The sequence below is a fragment of the Telopea speciosissima genome, chromosome 3 (assembly GCF_018873765.1).
Source record: "Telopea speciosissima isolate NSW1024214 ecotype Mountain lineage chromosome 3, Tspe_v1, whole genome shotgun sequence".
Taxonomy (NCBI): domain Eukaryota; kingdom Viridiplantae; phylum Streptophyta; class Magnoliopsida; order Proteales; family Proteaceae; genus Telopea; species Telopea speciosissima.
The window spans coordinates 71,755,210-71,777,299 of NC_057918.1; the positions used below are offsets into that span (position 1 = coordinate 71,755,210).

Consider the following 22,090-nt stretch of genomic DNA (forward strand, 5'->3'; position numbering starts at 1 on the left):
TTTTTTGACAGGGTCTTCAATCCCTTCTTCACTTGGGAGTTTCTCTTATTTCTTTCAAGTGAACCTCCATTTACGGCTCTATTTTCTTTCTAGTGAACCTCCATTTACAGATACTTTTATTTTTCCCTATTTCATTAGCAATTCTTGGTACCAAAAATTCTCTTCTGGATTAGGGGTAGGTTGGGGGTGGGGGTGGTGTGGGTCGTTGGTAGTGTTTTGAAACTAGATCGACTCCCCCAATTCAGTCAGATCGGTTTTGTACCTGGTTAACCCATCATCCCTTTGACATGTGTATGGAATTGGTTTTCCAATTCTAAAGGATCAGCGGTTTAAGCAGTGAATGGTAAATGGCTTATCTGTTAGGAGGAATGGAAGCCAACCCAAGTCAACTTCCTCTACCTGGTTTAAAATTATGAAATAAACTCTCTCAATCAGCCAGTTTCCAACTTTCTACTGCACTCCTTTAACTGGAGGTCTGCATATACCCATTCTTCTCTCTCTCTTCAATGTACTCATTCTCTGTCTCCCTTTCTTTCTTGGTCAGTAGAAAAGACTGTCTTTTCTTTCTTAACCTGAGATTGAGATTTCTGGGGTCTCAGACATTCCCTCCCTAACTTACAATCTTCTTCTGATTTATGAAGTCTCTCCATCGGCCCTTCAATCAAACACTATTCAGTGTGTTTCATCTGATCATATTCATCCTCCGGTTTCCCCTCTTTCTACCCATTCGTTCGCTGTTCTCTTATTAGATAGATAATAATCATCCACAACCATCAGGTTGCATTGCCGATCTACTCTGGTCGGCTGGCCACCAAGTGAGTCGATTTTCTGAGTTCTAAAACTATGGCTTTTTGCTAACATAACAGCAACCTTTTTTTTTTGTTGGGGGGGGGGGAGGATTGGTTTGTTGTCGAGGCTGCCTACCCATCTTCTGTTGTTGGAATAGAAATTGGTCTGTTGTAATTTTTATCAAAGCATTCTATACTCCGTTACCAAAGAGAGGCTAAACCTCACCCTGTCCTGTAGAGCAATCGGATAGTCCATGATGGATCGTTGCACCTTCAATTTCAAAGGCCTCCCAAGGGATAACACAAACAGTCCCCTCTACTTACACTGTCATATGACTCACCCTCAAAGAAAGAAAGCTTAATATCCTCCTAGGCCTCCTAAGGGATAACAATCAAACAGTCCCCTTTACTTCACTGTCATATAACTCACCCTCAAATAATATTGTCCTCCGTTTATATCTCTAAGATAAAACATTTCTTTAATCACATTAATTGCACTACTAAATGTGATTACTGAGAGCGTTCAAAGGCTATACTCACTAACTCACCGACACTGACAGGCTATGGTGGAGAAAAAATCAGTACTTGAGATTAGTGAGCATATTAAACATAGTAGGACACATTATTATAGACGTTTTGAGGACTTGAACTTATGCTAGGTCTGATGAACTACACTATAGAGTACGGGTGAAGTCAGACTTCTTGAACCTTTTCTCATCTATATAGTCAATTAACTCACCATCCATATCTTACCAATCAATTTTACATGACAGCTATTTTTATAACAATAGATATTTTCTATTGGCCTTAATTCAGGAATTTATTTTTTCACATTAGTTGGGTTTTCATCATATGACTTATGTCACATGCGTAGTCAGATTATTTTCTTGACTACATAGAGTTGATAGCGACTAGATATATATCTAAGACATGTGTGTGTCTCCTTTACTTTAATGATCTTTACTCTTTGCCTTTATATAGAGGCACCGACATAGATTCTAATAATATATCTCTTATTTAGGTCGTAACCTCTGTGGATCTTGATCCGGACTTCTTATAAAGCTATAAACTAGTAGATTCATGGTAAAACTAATAACCCAGGTTTATATTATTGATTCTATCTTCACCAAAAAAAAAATTATTATTGATTCTATAAATCACCCCACCAACACATGTTTGTACATGTCGCCTTTAAGCCAAGGTAATGTATCAAACAAACACTTAATAACCGAATCTAGGCATATCCACTATTTCCAAGTAGAGATTAACTATTCTACTTGACTTTGAGACTCAACATAAAATATATGAAATACTGATGGATTATGAATTCAAATAATATGCATTATACAACATTATACAATATCATTCGTCTCTAATAGGCAACCAATAATTTCAACCAATTTGGTCGTCCTACTTTATTTGTCAATACTCGGATTTATCATAATCCAGTCCGATATTAACACTTCTTAAATATTGTCATATATGACAATATTTAACCCAGTTACCCTAGCAACCCATTCGGTTACTTTTCACTGTCCCTTTGTTCAGTTTAAGACAAAGTGTAAAAAGGAAAATATGTCATCATGGCAATAAAAGAAGAAAAGAGTCCAACGCAATTAGGGATGTAAATGGATAGTCAAAAATCTATGTTCGATTTGTGTTTGAATCCATTTAGGGGTTTTCAAAAATGAAATTTTGGTTTCCGAAAAATATTTGAATCTGTCTGAAAGATAATTGGATTCGGATTCGGATATTCCATTTTGGATCTGGACAATATCCAATTAATTTACTATCCGATTGTAAAATGTGATAGTTTAATATTTGGATAAATTACACGTCACCCCTTGGTTTTTTAAAATACTCATCCGTCCCCTTCTACAGTAATGGTGTTAGTCTGCTATTAATTATTGGTGTGAAATGATTATTTTACCCTTGTACTAAAACATTAGAATTAAATTTACAATACTCCTCTTCAAAATCTATGTTTGGATGTCAAGGGTAGTTTAGGGATTTAAATTTATTTAACTGACTGACATCATCACGTAACAACATAAAACTAACGGTAGGGACTAATTTGTCATATTGGGGTCTAATATAGGGGGTGATTTGAGTATTTTAAAAAACCAAGGGGTGATTTAAGTTTCGTTTGAAAACCAGGGGTGACGTGTAATTTACTCTTAATATTTTTGTAAAAACATATGAGATATTACTATATTACCCTTATTATAAACACTTTTATAAAGATATTTTGGTAACTGTAGTCAGTAATCAATAATCGGAGTCAAAAATTTATAATCGATATAGGTCAGATTTGTTTACTAATCGGATGGTTTATCGGATCAGATAATATCCGGACATCCAATACTCTTGAATTTGAATATGATATTAGTTTTTATAAAAACTGTCGAATATCAGATCAGGTACAGATATCGATACACGGATTTGAATTTAGATAATAGTAAATCCGAGCCGAATCCGATCCGTTTACATCCCTAAACCCAATCGGTTCAAGTTCCATTGTCACAAAAATATGCGAAATCATCGACACTTAGTCATTCATTCCCTTGCCTTTTAAATCATACAAATGTAATCATGCCATCACTTGTAAAATTATCAAACGAGTGGTGCTTGAACGAAGGTGTCGGATCATGAATAATATTTCCATTCCCTAATCTGTGCAATCTCAGTTGATCGTTATACTTAGTTTATTCACTGACATTGATAGAACACGATGGAAAAGATCACAGTACTTGGGATTATTTACAAAAAAATGTTACAAAAATAGGCAAAATAGACACAACCAAAAGTTGTCTCCAAAAGAGTCAAGACACACCTAAAAATAAATAAACTCATATTTTAAATCTTTAATTTTAAAAATTACAACAATAACAAAACAGGGAATGAAATCTAGAAGGTTCTGCGTTCCAAAGTGGTGGGAGTGACCATGGTTTGCAGAGCCTGGTAATGCAAGCCCACCTCCAGGTGAGTTTAAATCGATGCTTATTGGCACATTCTAACATGCACTATTTCAACAGTGTGTATATTATGTCTGAAAATGTGCAAACAAAGAGCTAAAGCTAGACCTTAATTCAACTTTTGAGCTGGCTGCAGACAACAGTGATAATACAATGGCAAGTAAAAGATTAACAAATACAGACTGATTCATAGAGTTCTAGGCGTGTGAATCAATCAAAGTTTGCACTCAATACACAGATGAAGACTGCTAAGCTAACACCCACATGTAGAATTACACAACCAGAGGAAAGAGGGATTGATAAACGATAACACAAGGAACTCCCAACTTAAGACTAGCAAAACTTCCCAGCTTGAGCAAAGGACAAGCTGAGGTGCACAAAGCTGAATTTTTATTTCCTTCCCCAATCAGTTTGGGAAAGGGTAAGATAGACTAAGTAGTCAATCTATCTCATCACATCGGCTTGAAAACTGTCCTATCTCGTTGATTTTCTTCTCCATTCAGTGCGACCCCGATTTACTTCCAGTCCACCACCTGAAAATCTCACGAAATGCAAGAACTGACAGCAGTCTTCTTCATTTTTCCTCTCAATGGCAGACCCATTTGTCCCATTAAGCTCTGGAATTGCTTCAGCATCCTCCATCAGTTCCATACTAGTGAGGGAATCAACCATGTCATCATGTTGGCATTCTCGTCTGTAGTCCAATGTGACCTTTCGAAGTTCATGAGTGTCAATAATTTCCTGAGGCAAGCTCTGTCACAAAGAGGTAATAAAACACTTTTCAGATACAAGGGGGAATTCATTAATAGAGACCAGACAAACCACAACCTGCAACAATTTAAGACTCGAGAGGGGGGAAGGGAGAGAGAGCGAGAGAGAGTAAAATAAGGACAGATATATCATAGTCTGGGTTTTATGGCTTCTACATCAGACCATATGATGCCCCATTCAATGGGCCAGTTCAGAACCTAGCAATCCAGTTGTCCTGATAATCAGAAGGTAGACTTCCCGCCAACATGAGAAATACACATTACATGGTTCAGATGACCCAGTTGTATTTGGTCCAAGGATATTATTATTGCTGCCATCAATCAAATGGTGGATCATTGTCCCATATAATGAATACTAGTTACAAATGAAATTTGTCATCTAAGGGTTCAAACCAAAAGATTCAACCAAAAGGAGAAAGAGTTGGTCTTCTTTAAGCATAGAAGAATTCTAAGACTACTAACAGCATCTCTACCGACCTCAAGAAGCCATCCAATGTAGGTGACATTGTTTACGTGCTGGTTCATGTCCAGATCAGCTCTTCTAGCCTGCAGATTTCCAAGGCAGTCTGAGAATTTTAAGAAAGATTTCACAGAAAGTAGAAGCATGTGTGCCAATAAGCAGTTAAAACTTTGAAGTTAATTTTTATATATTGACGTCAAATTATTTTTACCTTAAGCCCTAGTTTAGAATACTGTGCGGGTTCTTCAAGCTTGGGGATTTTCTTCAGGCTACAGTTATCCTCCTCTGGAAAAGCTAACCTGGATTGCACAACCAAGACAATTAGATCAAAGTACATAATTCCTACTTTTAAACCGGGACTTGGTGCAACGGTAAAGGTTGCTCCATTGTGACCAAGTGGTCACGGGTTCGAGTCTGGAAACAGCCTCTCTGCAAAAGCAGGGGTAAGCTGTGTACATTATGACCCTCCCCAGACCCCGCAGTAGCGGGAGCCTCGTGCACTGGGTACGCCCTTTAGAACCAACCCTATCCAATAATTTTCATCTATGATCATTCACCATCACTTTGGACCTTCATTGATCTCAAAGCTGTAGGTTTTCATACTTTGCAAGGGGCTCATATGGCATAATATCGAAGAGTTAAAAAGCAGACACAGAAATGTCAAGTGACACATCTTACAAGTCGAGGTCAGCCTCTAGTACCTCAAATTCAAGCTAGACACCAGTTTGTGAGTTTTCCAAAATAGTTGGTAATGGCACTCATATAACATATTGGCAATGACAGAAGGGTTCAAGCTTGAAATTTAGAGCCAACCCAAACTAGTTAAACTCAGCTGCATTTCATACCAAATCATTAGTGTCTGATATTGGCTCAAGCCAGCATTTGATTACACAGACCAAGTTTATTCAGGAAAAATTACAATTTTATGTATACAGAATAAATTTTAAAAGCACATTTAGGGGGGCAATTAACCAATCTCATCAAGTGCAAAATTGTAAATGAATCCAACAAACTGTTTGAAGCTCCAACCCATCAAGTAATTACTTATATCCAATTAATAAGAGGATATGCTACATAGGGTGTGGACATATCCACTTACATGTCTAAGTTGTAAAATAATCGGACTATGGTAGATACCCTACCTCATCAAGTAATCATTAATACCAATCAATGACAGATTATTAGAGACCAGCTACCATATCAACCTACCGTGGAGTTCGTGGAGAGTAAGTCATAATTTCTTCCAGCACCTTGTCATTGACTTTTTGGAGTCGTCTTGTGTCTTGGTTCATCGCCACCCATTTGCTGCAGTAAAAACATTTATCACAAATTTGATCTGGATAACATAAGATCTTGGACTTCCTTTAAGGAAACATCTGTGCCGTAGATGGTAGAGAAATGTAGAGGGATGGATGTACTTGGTCTAAAAAACGAAAAACCTAATTAACAGTCAGGCCAAAAAAACAACTCAAATTGGACCATTCCTATAAAAAAGGTGTACCCAGTGCACAAGGCTCCCGCTACTGTAGGGTCTGGGGAAGGCCATTTGTATGCAGCCTTAACCCCCACTTTTTTGTTTTGAAGAGGCTGCTCCGCGACCACCAGGTTGCAATAGAGCAACCTTACTGTTACGCAAAGGCCCACCCTCTAAATTGGACCATTCCTATATTGATCATTCTTGTCAAAGTGTCATGCAATCCAAAATGAAAAGTATCCCCAACGTGGCAGGTTGAAACTGTTGAATCTATATGGAATTTGTCCTTGGGCATGTCTGACATATGAACCAACAAATGGTCTTTCCCAAACTGCATGTACACAATGAACATAGCATGGACTGCAATCATGCATCATATAATTTGAAGTTTTTTTTTTTTTTTCATATATTCATCATATGATTTAAAAGATCATTTTACCGTGCTTGCTTCTGCAAATAGAATAAAAGAAGCAATCTTGATAATTTTCATGCTGCATGTGCAACAAATGTTTAGCTATTCATGTATAATAATATACACTCTTAAATCTGTTATATGAAATTCATTTTCTCAACTTCAGCAATAATTTGAAATGAATTCTTACAACTTTAAATCGGTTATAAATTTAAACAGAAATACAACCTTTAAAAAGAGAGGAAAAATAATTTAGATAATAAAGTGATTTTATAATTTTAGTATATATTTTCAAAACAAAAATATATTGCAAAAGGTCAATTTTAAATTTTCATCTTCATGGCTGTAGGTTTGCTTCTTTGCAATGTTCGCAATTTCGGTCGAAATGACCGAAATTTTGCAAAATATTTTAGCCGAAACCAGGTGCGATACCTGGGTCTTACCATGTTTCAGTCAAAATTTTCACCATGTTTCAGATTTCAATATCGTTTTTGGTCAAACCTTTACTAGAAAATGCATGGTTTCGATCAAAATTTCACAGTTTCAATAAAATTTCGACCATGTTTCGAGTCCTGGTATCGTTTCACAAGTTTAGACTCCAAAGAGTAAATTTTGTAGAAACCTCAGTTTTTGTGATTTTTTTGCCAAATCACTCCATATCTTTGTAAGGAACCCTGTATTACATTTGATAATTATGAAATGGTTTATCATTTTATGTTTATTCATTCCTAAAGCATATTTTAGTTGTTTTAATTGAATTATTTGTGTTCTAATACTAAATTTGGTATATACAGCATCATACAACGTATACTACCAACCTAGTGTCCAGATCCAAACTATCATTTTGGATGTGTTTTTTTTTTTTAAACAACTTAAGGATTTTCCAATGTTTAAAGGGCCTAAAATAGGGTTTCCTAGAAGTTTCGGGAACTAATTTGACCATTTGGGCCTTGAAACCATCAATCGAAACCAGCAACCAAAACCTTCCAGAATTTTGACCGGAATTTTGCAGTTTCAAGCTTGGTTGAAACCAGGATTGAAACTGAAACCTAGAACCTTGGTTCTTTGCTTCTGATTAGAGTCCACTTAACCATGATACACACCAACAAGCATTATAATATGATTGCAAGAACAAGATCCTGCACTTACAGCAAGATCAAATAACATCACTTATGGATGACCCCTTCCAAACCTCCTCGAAACAAAAACCCACATGAATTTCTTAGTAAAGAAGGAGCACACCAGCAAGGAGAAGTACAAATGTGTTTGTTAAGAATTAAAATCAATCCTAAGATGTGTAATTCCCTGAGGACTGGACAAGCTTCAAGAGAGATCAAGAAAACTTTGTCTTGACAACTCCATACAGGCATCCTTGGCTTGGCAACTTTTATTGGCCTAAGGTAAAACACTGTCTAATGGCTAAGAACTGGATAGGTTACTGGGGTAATATCAGCAATGCCTTCCACATTACCATCAAAATTTGAGTAAGATAGCTACAGAAACGCTTTAATAGTACAGGTCACTTCAGTCAGTTTGTGTATATTTTCAACCTTACATTTCTAGTTCATACAATGAAGAAATAAAACAATGTGCAACATAGAAACTACCTGCTGGCTCTCCCAATAACTGTACCAGTGGCATCTTTGACAATAAAATCACGTCTGGTCCCAACTCTTTCAGCTTCGAACCATGTCTCAATCTCAATCATGTCGCCCCTATCCAGGATCACATTTACAAAAACAAAAACAAAAAAAGAAAATTCAAAGCTAAAGCCCAAAAAGGTCAGCTCAGCATTGTGAAAAACAGGTGATGAAGAACCTACCAAGCTGGGTATTTGTAAACTTCAATGTGCATGCGAGTAGTCACCCATATTAGATGCAACTGTCTCATGGTGTAGCTTGTCCCCATCCCATCTGTGGAGTACCCTAAGTTCTGAACCTGATTTAATGCAGCTTCCTACATAGGATAGATCAAATAGAAAATAAATTTGGCCTCAAAGAGGTCGAGCATAGGCACTTATGAAGGTATTGGGGTAATTGGGTGAACCTCTGTAGCCCATCTAAACCAAATCCAACAAAACACAGCCACGGATAACTTCCCTATATGGGATAAAATTAACCTATGTTCTCCTAAAGCAAAAACAATCCAGGAAGGAAGGAAAGAATCAGGAACAGCCCATCACTTATGAAGTTGAAATATAAAATCAAAAGGTTTCCATCTCAAACCATTTCAAACTATCAAAGTTAAAACACTCTATACTCTTCCGAGCCGAGCATAATCATGAATGCAAATCCCAAAAATTGCCAAAAACTATAAGATCCAATTAGCTATTGTAACCTTTTTGTGTAATTTTCGAATGAAACAGCCAACAGTTCGTAAAAGAAGAAGCCAAAAAAGCTACGAACATGTTAATCTCAAGCACTTCCAGAGGCGAAAGCAGCTCCCAAAGTTGTCATAGGAGAAAAGCAACAAAACCGACATGGGAGGTTAATCATGAGATACATTGGTCAAAGAGATCTTTTTTTTCCCCCATTGAATTCTACTTTTATAAACATTGAATTCACCCCAAAAAAAAAGAGCAACAAAAAAACTGAAAATTCATGTAAAAATTTGATCTTCTCAACAGTAAAAATAGAATATCACATTAGAGCAAATCCAATAATCCCAATAAAACATGCAAATGGACTAGAGCCAATAAATTTAAAGAGTCCACAATTCAATGTATCTACCTCAACAACACCCAAGTTCAAGATTCCAAAAAGATCTCAAATTACCGAACCGAAACACACACACACACTCAAAAAAAATAAAAAAAATTTGACCAGAACCCAATTGCAGGCATTTCAAATAAATTATGCAGACTTAATATAGTTCATACCTGCATGAGATTGGCAATGGCTTCCATAGTAGCGGTCTTATTAATCCCAACTTCGTAACTCCGCACAATAAATTTCTCCTTGTAAGAAAGCCCATCTTCAGCCAAGCTCCCAAGCCGGAGTTCGTCCCGCAAGCTCGCCGACCCATTGGCGGACCGGTTTGATGTTGTCCCTCCCGTACCGTTAGCCCGTTCCGATACGGCGAGATCAGAAACTCGTGAAGCGGTAAGGGGCGGGGAAGTGGAAGAGGAAGAGCAGCAAGAGACAACTGCGATTCCACGGCGAGTCAATACTTTGGGAGGGGCGATAGATCGGCATTGAGTTAGGGATCGGAGCTGATCCGGCGCATTACATCCCTTCAGCGACAACATCGTCTCCTCCTCCTTCTGTGTCTCTCGAACCACAGAAAGTAGAAATGCTCTCTCTCTCCGACTCTCTTTTTTGATTGTTTTATATCATTAATTCATTACATGTGCTTGCATGGGGGTCGATGGGACCGAGGGCATGGAGAACATTTTTGCCGCAGTTTTTTATTTATTTTACCAAAATTGCCATTGCCATCAACTTCTTTTAATTTCATTGTTAAATATTTAAGACACGTGCATTGAATCTAGACTGTCTATTAAGTATATATTGTTTTGTATGATTCTGTTCTGCTGCTCCGGTGTCGTCGAGGCGGTTTAGATACTGAAAAAAAGTCCACATCTGCCAGCTGCTGATCAGATAGATGGATCTGTTCCATCATTTTTCTCCAAAAAGGCAGATCAGATCGGGAGGACTTGAAAATCCGAATTTTCTCCTATTTTCTTGAATTCTATTTTTTAATTTATTCTCTCTCTCTAACCCTCTCCACATTAGTTGGAGCTTGGAACTCTTCATCTGGGGCTTCCACGCTGGCACTTCATCTGGGTCTCCCCACTTTTATTTGTTTTTTTATTTTTTTTAAATTAAACCAAAAGGAAAAATTATAATGAGCCGACACAGAGTTAGACTTAGATGCACATCTATCTATTAATATCTCATTAATAATAGGTAGATTGTATCTTTCACTCTTTGATTATGCATTTTGATTTTGATGATTGATACCGATAATTATTTATAGATGTTTATAAAAAATGAAAAATTATGCGTACATTCTCTCTAGCTTGCCTAAAATAGGAATAAATTTGAAGTTTCAAAAAATTGGCTTTACACTCCTTCAATAGTTAAATTTCATTTGAAATGATATATTTACCCTTTTCAAACATAATAAAACATAACTTAAAATGGCTTTTAATTAAACCCTCAATATCACTATTACTTTCTCTCAGGTGAGTTATGCTATCTATGATGGGCCAAGCAACTCACTTGGGCAAATCTGGTCGACGACTACACCTGCAACCTCTTGGCGTAGTTCAACACTTTGTACTTCACCTGTTGTACTTGACTTCTATTTCTTCCTAATTTCATTGTAGCAACAAATTCTTCGATCCCTAATTGAGGTTAATCTGACGACCCGGTAATGCTAATGAGAAAAGCATTCTAAATATTGGTAATATGACTAAGATAGATTTTAATTTGACATGTGCACTTTTCAAATTATTCCTTATTCCAAAATGACCAAATTAATATTTCATGTAATAAAAAAACAAGTAACTTCAATTGGGATGCGTTCTAATGATTGTGTTTCAATGAAAAAGTTTTCTTTTCTTTTTATTAGTTGGGAAGAGCTTTCCTTGTAATGCGCATGTTAATCAGTGAGGATCCTTGTCCTGCAAGGGATCCCTATCCCAATATAGGGTTGATGGTGGCTCAATTACAATTGTGCTAACTTTGATGATACAAGTAAATGAGGCTTTTTAATTATCCAAATTTGGTGCAAAATTAGCTCCCATCCTCATCTAACGGTTATTTATGAAGCAATTGTGCTGTCCATTTTGGGTAGACAAGAAAATAAGTCACCAAACAGAAAAGAACTTCCAATGTCTCAACAGATCCTATCAACCAAGTAGGAAAATTAAAACTACAAAAAAAAAAAAAACAACAAAAGTAACACCTAATATGAGGAAAAACTGCAATGATGTGAGCTTATAATAGCCAGTCAAGATGACCATACAATGTCATTAACAACAAAATAAGAACTAAAAATCTCATCAACCAATACCTAATTAAATAGCTAACATCCTAATTGAATAGATATTGTCACTGCAACAATGATCTTTTCTTGCACAATTTGTTTCATTTGCTTTTGTCTCATCAACCACAACAATGATCTTCTTAGTGTTATGAACTGAACATGATCTTAGCAGTTCCAAATTCTTGATTGTTTTTGCTTGAGTTGTACACACTATCCAGTAGGATTTGAATGTAGAAAATATGTTACTAAAAGGGGGGCACACTGAGCGAGTACGAGAAATTGGCCCCACTCCGCTTTCAACAAAGCAAGGACCACTATGGGAGGTCAAACCAAGGAATTCTTAGATAGCCACCCAAAAAGAGAGAGAGAGAGAGAGGTATAATTCATGAAATTAAGCATTTCCACAATTCCCTTCGCATAAAGAATATGGTCAGCTTACAAGTTCATTTCCTAAAATTTTTTGAAATAGCTTCACCTTGATAGTCAAGTCTCTTTTGTCATGAGGTTGCAACTGACTTGACTTTCAGTAGGTCCACCCCCATAAACAGTTAGGGAGTCATTGTACAAAGATGTGGTTTAAAAATTGTGCATGAGAAATTTCTCCATCGAGCGTGTCATATATAGGGACGGGGAGTAGCTTTGGTCATTTCGGATGGGCATTTATATTCATTCAACTGTATTCAATGTAGGTTGTGCATGTGAACGGTTGACGGCTGTGCATGAAAGCTATTGCTATATTTTTTTTAAGGTTGACGTTTTCTATGGGGGGACAGTCATTTCGCCCCCTTCACAGTAAAAACGCATGTTGACATCATGGGGAGTAGGATTTTCACCTTCCATGGGGCTGGGCAGTCATTTCGCCCCCTTCATTGTTCGGGTGTGGACAATACACTCCCCCATAAAAGAAGTTTCTCCATTTTCTTTTTTACATATCTAAAGTTTCGTATGTCATTGTATGATGTATTTAAGTAAATATATTTATCCAATATCTACAAAATAAAGAAAATATATTGAAAATTTCTTAAAGTTCCATAGATAACTAGAGACTAATAAAGATTCAAAATTTTCATGGGCAAGAGATTGTTGCCTGGTCTTGTAGTGCTTGCTCCAGTGTGAGGGTCAATGAGAGCGCACGTAGGGGCATCAACATAGATATGATTTTTTTTTATTTCATGGGATCAAAATGGTACTTTCGTGCACGTATTCTTGTGTCTTGGCACAGGAGCCACGCAACCAAATAGTTTTCTTTTTTTCCGTTTTTCATACTTTTGAAGTAACAAACATAATATATTTATTTGGGCCCTTCTAGGTGTCACTAGGTACCTAGTGAGGTACAACTCTTCACCATTTTTCATTTGGCACTATATGAGTTAATCCATTTGATAGAGGAGGACAAATTTAAGTACAAAGTCAGCAAAGAAAGTTGCTTAAACTCTGATTCAAACAAAGTTTTAGTAAAATTACCAAATGCCATCAAACTCTCATTCAAAGTTTTAGTTAACCATGTTAGTTTCTCTATCTATTATGGGGCAGATCGGGTGCCTAACACTTTCTTTAAATCATATCCTGACATGTACCAGTCTTTAGAGAGTGGACTTGATGGCCACCTTTCGAGGGGCACCATTGGAACTGGTAATTTCCACAATACCATTCTTAGAGTTGTAAAAAAAGAAGAGAAAAATCAATGAAATGGCCCACTGCAAGGGAGAACCAGTTTACCAGCCTCCTTCAATGGTCAATTTCGAAGTTGACCAGGTCTTTAGCAGCAAGGGAAAAAAATCTATAAATAATGTTCCATACCCCCAATTTAGGGGCTTAATTTTGAGCATGTGCTCATTAAAGTGTCCATATAGACCACTGTGTCCCACTACTATCTAACTCACTCTTCTTAGGAATCCATGACTCTTAAAAATATAATTACCCTATGCATGATTAACAATATAAGTAAGGACAATTAAAGTCATTCAGGCATTGGATATTCTCCCTTGAAAGACTCGTTACCTTGAACCATAATTTATATCTATGATCATAAATTTTATGGTGAAAGTACAAAGTCATCAATGGTATTAATGCCAAAATTTTTAACATTTTTCATGTTCTGTGGAGAAAAATATTTCAAGTAAGACAAAGTACTTCAAAACTTAAACATCACCAACCCCCACTTTTTGATTATAAAACTTAAAAAGTTCTCTATTCATAAAGCCTGTCAAAGGAAGCAAATTTGATTTTTGAAACAATCAAGACAATTTCAGTACAAAATCAATTTGGCACCATTCCCAGACCATTATTTTTTTTTCACATTGGATTGCACTTAAATTTGATGTTTTAATTCTTCCAAACTGACTTAATTCTTTATGTGGTTAAACTGTTAAAGTTTTCATTCATCATGGGTGTACTCTTTTGGTCTTCACTCACGGAAGGAGGGTTATAATTATTCCGCCTTCAAGCTAGACAAAGGTTCGAAATGCCCTTCCCAAGTCTGAGAGTTCCATCTAACAGCCAAAAAGGAGATTGGTAAGAATGTAAGATGATTCTCTTTTCACCAAGTGTGAAGGAAAATTCAATATTGTCCCCCTCCCCCCTAGTTGTCAGCGAGAAGTGCTTTTGATTCTCAAGTGACGCAGTGTTTGGTATGCATTCTTGGAATGTATTCTAAGTTGATTTCGCATTTTCAGATGATAAAAATAATTGTTTTTATCGTTCAAAAATGCAAAATCGACCTAAAATACATACCAAACACAACAGGGATTTAGTATTTCTCAATTTCTTATCTTCAAACAAATTCTTATTTTCTTAAAACCTGCCTACTAGCCATCTCTTTTACATTAAAAAGTTACATAACCATTGCCAATGTCTCCACTCCACGTAAACCATGGTTTGCATGCTTCTCTTCAAATAACTTCTTCCATTATAGATTGACATCAATAGTGTGAGTACCTGCATTATTGAATATGAAGAAACAAAATCTACCCTCATTTTTCCTATTTATTCACTCTGTAACACTAATATGAAAAAACATTTGATCTGTTTCTATCAAACATGTACTTCATAAAAGGTGTGGGACCTAGATATTAAGACACCCATCAAACCAGTTCATTTGTGATGATGCAAGCTAAGAGAGTACAAGGAAGGGTTGATGGAATGTATGGACATACATGGTAGAAGTATGTCATTACATGGAATGGTCTACGATTAAATTTGGATCTGAAATTTGATGTGTCCAATCTATAGGTCATTCCGAAAACATAAAATAGTTGGAATTGCCACATCATCCTTCCATGTGGCATAAATAGATGTACTAACCATGAAGGAACCATGGATGGCCCAACTAAGAATCTATTTGCTTAAGAATAAGGGTGTACCCAGTGCACAAGGCTCCCGACAATGTGGGGTCTGGGGAGGGTCATAGTGGACGCAGCTTTACCCTAGCTTTGAGGAGAGGCTGTTTCCAGAGACTCGAACCCGTGACCACTTGGACACAGTGGAGCAATCTATTTGCCTAAGAATATACAATATAATTAATCTATATATTAACCCATATACCCAATCCACACACCCACGACCCATACTTATCCAAGTATGCATAATCCATAGGTCTTAAGATGATAACTCCCCATTCCTCAAAGCCCAAACTGCAGAATACTACCCAAGTTTACTAGTAACGCCAAGGTAAAGAACCCTACTGCTTTACATTTTCTAGACTCTAGAAGTTAAGAGTAAGGTCATTAGTCATTACCCTACCCTACCTCAAGCTTGCCCCAAACAAGGACAGAGGAACAATGGATCATAGTCGCATGCTCTTTGAGTTCAAAAGCTCGGATTAAAATGGCAGGCTATTGAGAGAGTTGGAGCTCAGAAAATTTTTAGAAAAAGATCGATAATGAGCTCCTCAAATTAGAACTCCTAGAACACAGAGATGGGAAACTAGCCGGAATCCTTCGGTTCGGTTCGTCCAAACAGTCCCTTGATGGAAATCACTTAAAAATTGATTTAATATATTGTTTGGTCAAATAAAAGAGTTCTTAGAAACTTATAGAAGCTTTAGTGATCTTTTTGGATTGTCCCCTTTAGAATCTGAGAAATTACTACTGTGTTCTTCAATGAGAGCTATAGTAAGCTTCAGTTTTCTCTATTTCTTCTTTCCTCTTGAAATTATTCCCCTTTGTGGTATTATTTTTGATTCATTTTAATTTCTCCTTACTGTTTTTACTGTTTTATTCTTTTGAAATTTTGTAGAGCACAATTAAGTATATTGGGGTTGTGGTTATATGAAGAACATCAACTAGTGCTTAACTAGAACTTAGGAAGTCCCAAGATGTGTGTCCATCCTCTGGACTTGCAACAGATCAAGCTCTCATTATACAATCCTAAACATCTACACAATGCTATTATGGACAACTGGACTAGATCATTAGGATCCCTGTCACAGTATTGTGGAGTTCAATTTGTAAACAATTAAAGATAACAACCAGTACAATAAACCAAATTATTGCCCAACCTAGTTCAATTTCCTTCTCCACTCAGTGCGACCCCTGTTTAGTTCTGGTCCAGGACCTGACAACCTCATGAAATGCACGAACTGACAGCAGTCTTCTTCATGTTTATTCCCAGTGGTAGGTCTAAGCTCTAGATCTTCTTTTGCACCCTCCATTTGTTCCACAGTAGTTAAGGAATCAACCAGATCATCATGTAGGCATTCTCGCCTGTAATCCAATGTGATCTTTTGAAGTTCACAAGTGTCGATAATTTCTTGAGGCATGCTCTGTCACATAGAGGTAATATAATTCTTTAGGTAATAGAAGTAACAGAAGCTTAAAGCAATTCCTTAATATGGACAAGAAATACAAAAATATGGAACAATTTAAGTACAACATTGAAGAGATCTGTGTATCAAAGAAAAAACTGAAAGGTGGGGGTGGAGAGAGAGAATGAGACAGAATAAGATAAAGGTGGGTGTATCATAGTCTAGGTGTTTATCATCCAAGGATATTACCCTGGCTAGCATCAATCAAATGGTGATTCATTGTTCCATGTGAATGTTTACTATTTATAAATGGAAATTGTCTTCTTAAGGTTCAACCAAAAAGATTCAACAAAAAGGAGAAAGAGTTGGTCTTTCTTCTTCTTTTTTTTTAATGAACAGTTGATCATCTTTAAGCGTAAAATAATACAGCAGAGTAAGAGACTAACAACAGCATGTCTACTGACCTCAAGAATCCATGCTATGTAGGTGACATTATTTATATGCTGGTTCATGTCCAGATCAGATCTTCTAGGCTGCAGATTTCCAGGCCAGACTGAGAATTTTGAAGAAAAAGATTCCCAGAATCTAGAAGTATGTATGACCAATAAGAAGATAAACTTTAAGTTAAATGTTTATAGTCAAATGAATTTTACCTTAAGCCCTTGTATATAATATTGTGCAGGCTCTTTAAGCTTGGGAATTTTCTTCAGGCTACTGTTATTCTCCTCAGGAAAAGCTAACCTGGATGCACAACCAAAACAATATGATCAAACTGCATTTCATTGTAAACCAAAATTTACACTGGATTAGGATCAATCATATTTACTAATCTTCATATATGATCATCCACCATCACTTTGAACCTTTATGGATCTTGCAGCTGTAGGTTTTATAAAATTTACAAGAGGCCCATATGCCATGATGTTAAAGCTAAAAAGTGATGCAACATGTTACAAGTCGAGGCCAGTTTCTTGTAACTAAAATTCAAACTACACAACAGTTCATGAGCTTTACAAAAGAGTTTGTGGCGGCACTCATATCGGTTCAGCAATGAGAAATCAAGGTTCAAGTTCGAAATTTGGAGCCAAGACAAACTAATTAATTTGACTCAGCTGAATTTTGTACCATCATTAGCATCTCATATTGTCTCAAGCCTGCACTTGTCTCAGAGACCATGTTCATCCAAGCAGATTAACAATTATATTTAGACAGAATAAAACTCGAAGGGGCAATGTATTGATTTCATGTGTAAACTGTAAAATGAACTAGACAACTGTTGGAAGCCCCAATTCATTAAGTAATTACATATATCCATCAATAAAGGAAAAGAAATTCTTCATAAGGTATTAACACGTTCACTTATAGGTCTAAGTTGCTAAGGAGTTGTAAATAACCCACCTCATCATGTAATTATAAATACAGTCAATGAAAAAGCTTATTTGAGACTAGAATACCAAATAAACCTACCGTGGAGTTCGTGGACAGTAACTCAGAATTTCATCCAGCACCTCATCATTAACTTTGTGGACTCGCCTTGTGTCTTGGTTCATCATCACCCATTTGCTGCAACAAAAAAACATACATCTAATTGAATTCAATCCGGAAAACACTACATCTTGGACTTCGTTACATGAACATATCTGTGCCATAAATGGGAGACACAAATAGAGGCACAGATGTATATATTCTAATACTAATTAATCAGAACCTCAAAATATTTGAGGTACTTTCATTATGTAAATAGGGCATATAAGGAAAGGTATTGGACTTGATATCCATCTAGGAGTCCTCAAGCACTTCCCAGGCCCCAACCCCCCCCCCCCACCCCTTCAAAAAAAATAATAATAATAAAAATAAAATACTCAACTTGGACATTGCTATATATCTATCACATTCTTGTCAAATCTGGATGAATTTATCATTCGCCTAATCCAACATACAAATTGACAAATGGTAAATCTCAAAGTAAATGTACTCAGAGAACACAGCATGGACTGCAATCATGCATAATAGGAATTAAAGTTTTCTGCTTTTTATTTTCATTTGATTTCCCATCATATAATTAGGGTCATTGCTTGGAGCAATGGTAAAAAGGTTTGGGCTGCCAGGGTAAATGCCCGAGTTCGATTCTTGACAGCAGTTACTTTGTGCAATAAACTCCAAACTCACCCCTCCCAGGACCCTGTATAAGGGCACTGGGTAATAGCCCTTTATTTCTTCATCATATGATTGATATAATTTTACCAAGTTTACTTTTGCAAAGAAAATAACAGAAACCCTCTTTAAAAGTTCCACTCTGGATATGCATCAAATGTGCAGATGGATGAAAACCAGATATATATATATATATATATATTTAGAGTAATGTTGGCAAAGCCTTCTGCTTTACCATTAATGCATCCATATGTGAAGGGGGGAAAAAATCTAGAGAGAGACACTTTCACACTTTCATAATATAATACACATCATTGCAGTGTGTTTAATTTGCTTTTCTAAATATGTTGAGCCTTAATTCATATGTGAAGAAAGAACACAATGTGGAAAATGGAAACTACCTGGTAGCTCTTCCAATAACAGTACCAGTGGCATCTTTGAGAACCCAGTCACGTCTGCTCCCAACTCTTCCACCTTCGTACCATGTCTCAATCTCAATCACATCACCCCTAACAATTATCATGACATTTACAAAAAAATAAACTTCGAAGTTCATGAAGCCCAAAAAACCTGATCAGCTCAATATTATGAAATAAAGAAGATAAAGAACCCACCATGTTGGGTATTTGTAAACTTCAATGTGCATTCGCGTAACCACCCATATCAGGTGCAACTGCATCATAGTGTAGCTTCTCCCAAATCCATCTGTGTACCCTAAGCTCTGGACATGGTTGCAACTAACTTCCTACATAGTTTAAGACGAAGTTACAAATATAAAATTGATACCAGTAGTTCATAGCAGGGGAAACCAAGAACTAAAGGTATGTTACTGAAAACTGAAACTTCGTCAAAACTGGCTCACTTCTTAATGATTGGTCCGGTTTAGTTCCGGTTTTTTTTTAATTTATTATTTTACATATATAAATCAGGTCAAATTGAAATTGGAACAATAAAGTGTTTGGTTTACATGACCAAACACCCCAAGCCAAGCTCATCAACACAATGCCCTAGTCCCAGCCGAACTTGAAAACTGACGGAATGGATGCATGGGTTAACGTTAGCGAACCTAAGGTGGTACGTAGAATTTTCAAAAAACTGGGGGTATAATTATACTTTCCACATACCTCAGGAGTGATATGTGTAAATTACTTTTTTTTTTTTTTTTTTTGGTAGAAATATCCAACCAAACAGCCAAACTGACCCCACCCATCTTTTGACACATCTGGCCATCAATGATATTGGCTTTTGAGTTTAGTCGGAAAAGTTTCATCAGTGTGCAACTCACAGGTTGCGCGCTCATTCCAAACGAAGTCACGGCAGTCTCACAGACTCTCAAGGCATCGGAACCGAGAAACTGGGGTGTAATTGAAGTGTAAGGCTTATGAGCTAAAAAACATATGGGGCGCTCTTCTCTGTACAGCAGCCTAGCCTGCGCCCAGGCACATGGGGTGGTATGGCACAATACCATCCTGCCCCCTCACAGGCTGCGCTGCACCACAGAGAACATTCTCCCAAAAAATATAGAGAATATTGAAATTCGAGTATATATAGAGATAGTTCGATTATTACCTGCAAGAGGATGGCAATGGCTGCTATTGTAGAGGTCTTATTAGGGCCAACTTCGCAACTCCTCACTCTGAATTTCCGCTTGTAGGAGAGCCCATCTTCAGCCAAGCTCCCAAGCCGGAATTGGTCCACCAAACTCAAGAACGGCCGGTCAGTACTGGAATTCCTCGATGCTCCTCCCAAAGCGTTGGGATTGGAAATTTGCGACGCGGTGAGCGGTGGAGAGGCGGTAGGGGAAGAGCAGCAGGAGACAACCGCGATTCCACCGCGAGTCAATAATGCTTTGGTAGCGGCAAGAGATCGGTTTTGAGTTATTAGAGTTCGAAGCTGCTGATCCGGCGCATTAACACATCCCTTCAGCGACATCTTCTTCTCGCTGTCTCTCTTTCTGATTCCTTAATTTCTCGTTTCTCTTCTCTTTATGCCCTCTTTGACTTTAATGCCTACCTATTTATATGCATGGTGGTCGATATGACCGAGGTAATGAGGAATTTATTACCATGATTGCCATTCTAGTTTTTGCTCCTGGTTTTATTTTTTATTACCGTAAATGCCATTCAAGTCAAACTTCCAACTTGCCAATCATGTTTAGCTTCATCGTGGGTGGGTAACAGATATGATCTCTGGTAACAGTCTGCTATCCACGATGCCCACTGGGGGTTAATGGGAGCGTACGCGCAAGTATTGTCCTAGATGAAACTTTTCCTTTTTCACGATGGAGTGTCATATTTTTGTATGTTTCTGTGTTTGATCCGATTCCTCTATTTTCGCCAGTCCAATACTGTCGTGGGCTCCCACACACAAACGTGGTAAAAAATACCGCCTTCCCCATTTGGGCAAGGCATTCGGGCAGGGGTAAAGGGGTACATTCAGCGTTGTTTGTGTGTGGAGTGCACACGGCAATACGGGCAGGCGAAAGTAAAAGAGTTGAATTGTTCTATGTCTAGGCACAAGAGCCACGCAACTAAGGTGTGTTTTTTTTTCCTATTAAATTATAACCTAGTTTTTTTTTTCTCTAACATAAACATCAATTTTTTTTAACGCCGCAATGCCCACAGTTTTTTTTTATTTTTTATTTTTTATGTTGCGTACATTATGATCCTTCCCTGACCCATAGTGGCAGGACCTTCATGCCCACCCTTTTTTTGTAGCACTCACAATCATAATCTATCTTTTCTCTAGCATTGTTTTGGGCCAAACAGGTTATTAAAATGGATTAGTTATGGATTTTCTTAGAAGACTTTTAAGACCAAACTATAATTAGATAATTTTCTTTTCTTTTCTTGCCTACTCATTATATAATAAAACAAAATGGTGTCTTGGGGAAACTTTGGATTAGTCTATTCTAACAACAAAGGGTAATTCTTACTTCTGAATTTCTAGTTTTGGAAAAATTATGGCAATTTGATATATGAAAATTTATGCCCTCATATCTTGAAACTCAAACCTTTGATTTGAGTGAAAATAAATATATTTTAAATCTTTTCTAGCCACAATTGTAACCAAAAAAATAAAAATGACCCTTGTAACTAATATTTTATCAACTAATACTCATAATTATATGAAGTTGAGATTTTTTTTCTTCCTCCTGCTGGTTTATATATTTTTATAAATGCTTTAAATATCTGATTCTTATAGATACTAACTCTTATAAAGATTAAATTCCATATGTTTTGTAGTCACATTAAATCAATTATGTTCCTCTAACAGTTATATTCTCCATCCCTAACACACCCATTCGTTAAAAAGATAAAT

At 36.8% G+C, this 22,090-nt stretch overlaps 2 protein-coding genes and 1 long non-coding RNA gene across 3 annotated transcripts; 1 reads left to right on the top strand and 2 right to left on the bottom strand.

Annotated features, from left to right (window-relative positions):
- Positions 1 to 3,988: 3,988 nt before the first annotated feature.
- Positions 3,989 to 10,154, bottom strand: LOC122655626 (oleoyl-acyl carrier protein thioesterase 2, chloroplastic-like). The gene is made up of 7 exons (XM_043849875.1): positions 9,758 to 10,154; positions 8,702 to 8,835; positions 8,487 to 8,594; positions 6,203 to 6,298; positions 5,205 to 5,292; positions 5,011 to 5,079; positions 3,989 to 4,516 (listed from the first exon to the last, which is right to left on the bottom strand). Exons 1-7 carry the CDS (start codon positions 10,124 to 10,126, stop codon positions 4,238 to 4,240), a joined length of 1,143 nt encoding a protein of 380 aa, XP_043705810.1. The 5' UTR covers positions 10,127 to 10,154; the 3' UTR covers positions 3,989 to 4,237.
- On the top strand, positions 5,348 to 6,304 carry LOC122655629. The gene is made up of 2 exons (XR_006331989.1): positions 5,348 to 5,389; positions 6,186 to 6,304. It is a non-coding gene; the product is annotated as an uncharacterized LOC122655629 (long non-coding RNA).
- A 6,051-nt stretch (positions 10,155 to 16,205) lies between the features above and the next one.
- Positions 16,206 to 20,733, bottom strand: LOC122655627 (oleoyl-acyl carrier protein thioesterase 1, chloroplastic-like). The gene is made up of 7 exons (XM_043849876.1): positions 20,339 to 20,733; positions 19,384 to 19,514; positions 19,171 to 19,278; positions 18,083 to 18,178; positions 17,269 to 17,356; positions 17,080 to 17,148; positions 16,206 to 16,633 (listed from the first exon to the last, which is right to left on the bottom strand). The coding sequence occupies exons 1-7, from the start codon at positions 20,699 to 20,701 to the stop codon at positions 16,370 to 16,372; spliced, it is 1,119 nt and encodes a 372-aa protein (XP_043705811.1). The 5' UTR covers positions 20,702 to 20,733; the 3' UTR covers positions 16,206 to 16,369.
- Positions 20,734 to 22,090: the final 1,357 nt, after the last annotated feature.

Excerpts from the sequence above, each read along its gene's own strand:
- LOC122655626 (XM_043849875.1), bottom strand. The coding sequence starts at position 10,126 with ATGTTGTCGCTGAAGGGATGTAATGCGCCGGATCAGCTCCGATCCCTA. Across the intron at positions 5,080-5,204 it reads ATTCTAAACTAGGGCTTAAG|GCTAGAAGAGCTGATCTGGA; the intron begins GTAAAAATAATT and ends GGAAATCTGCAG. Across the intron at positions 4,517-5,010 it reads ACATTGGATGGCTTCTTGAG|AGCTTGCCTCAGGAAATTAT; the intron begins GTCGGTAGAGAT and ends TCTTTGTGACAG.
- LOC122655627 (XM_043849876.1), bottom strand. The coding sequence starts at position 20,701 with ATGTCGCTGAAGGGATGTGTTAATGCGCCGGATCAGCAGCTTCGAACT. Across the intron at positions 19,279-19,383 it reads GTTTACAAATACCCAACATG|GGGTGATGTGATTGAGATTG; the intron begins GTGGGTTCTTTA and ends GATAATTGTTAG. Across the intron at positions 17,357-18,082 it reads TACTGTCCACGAACTCCACG|GTTAGCTTTTCCTGAGGAGA; the intron begins GTAGGTTTATTT and ends TTGTGCATCCAG.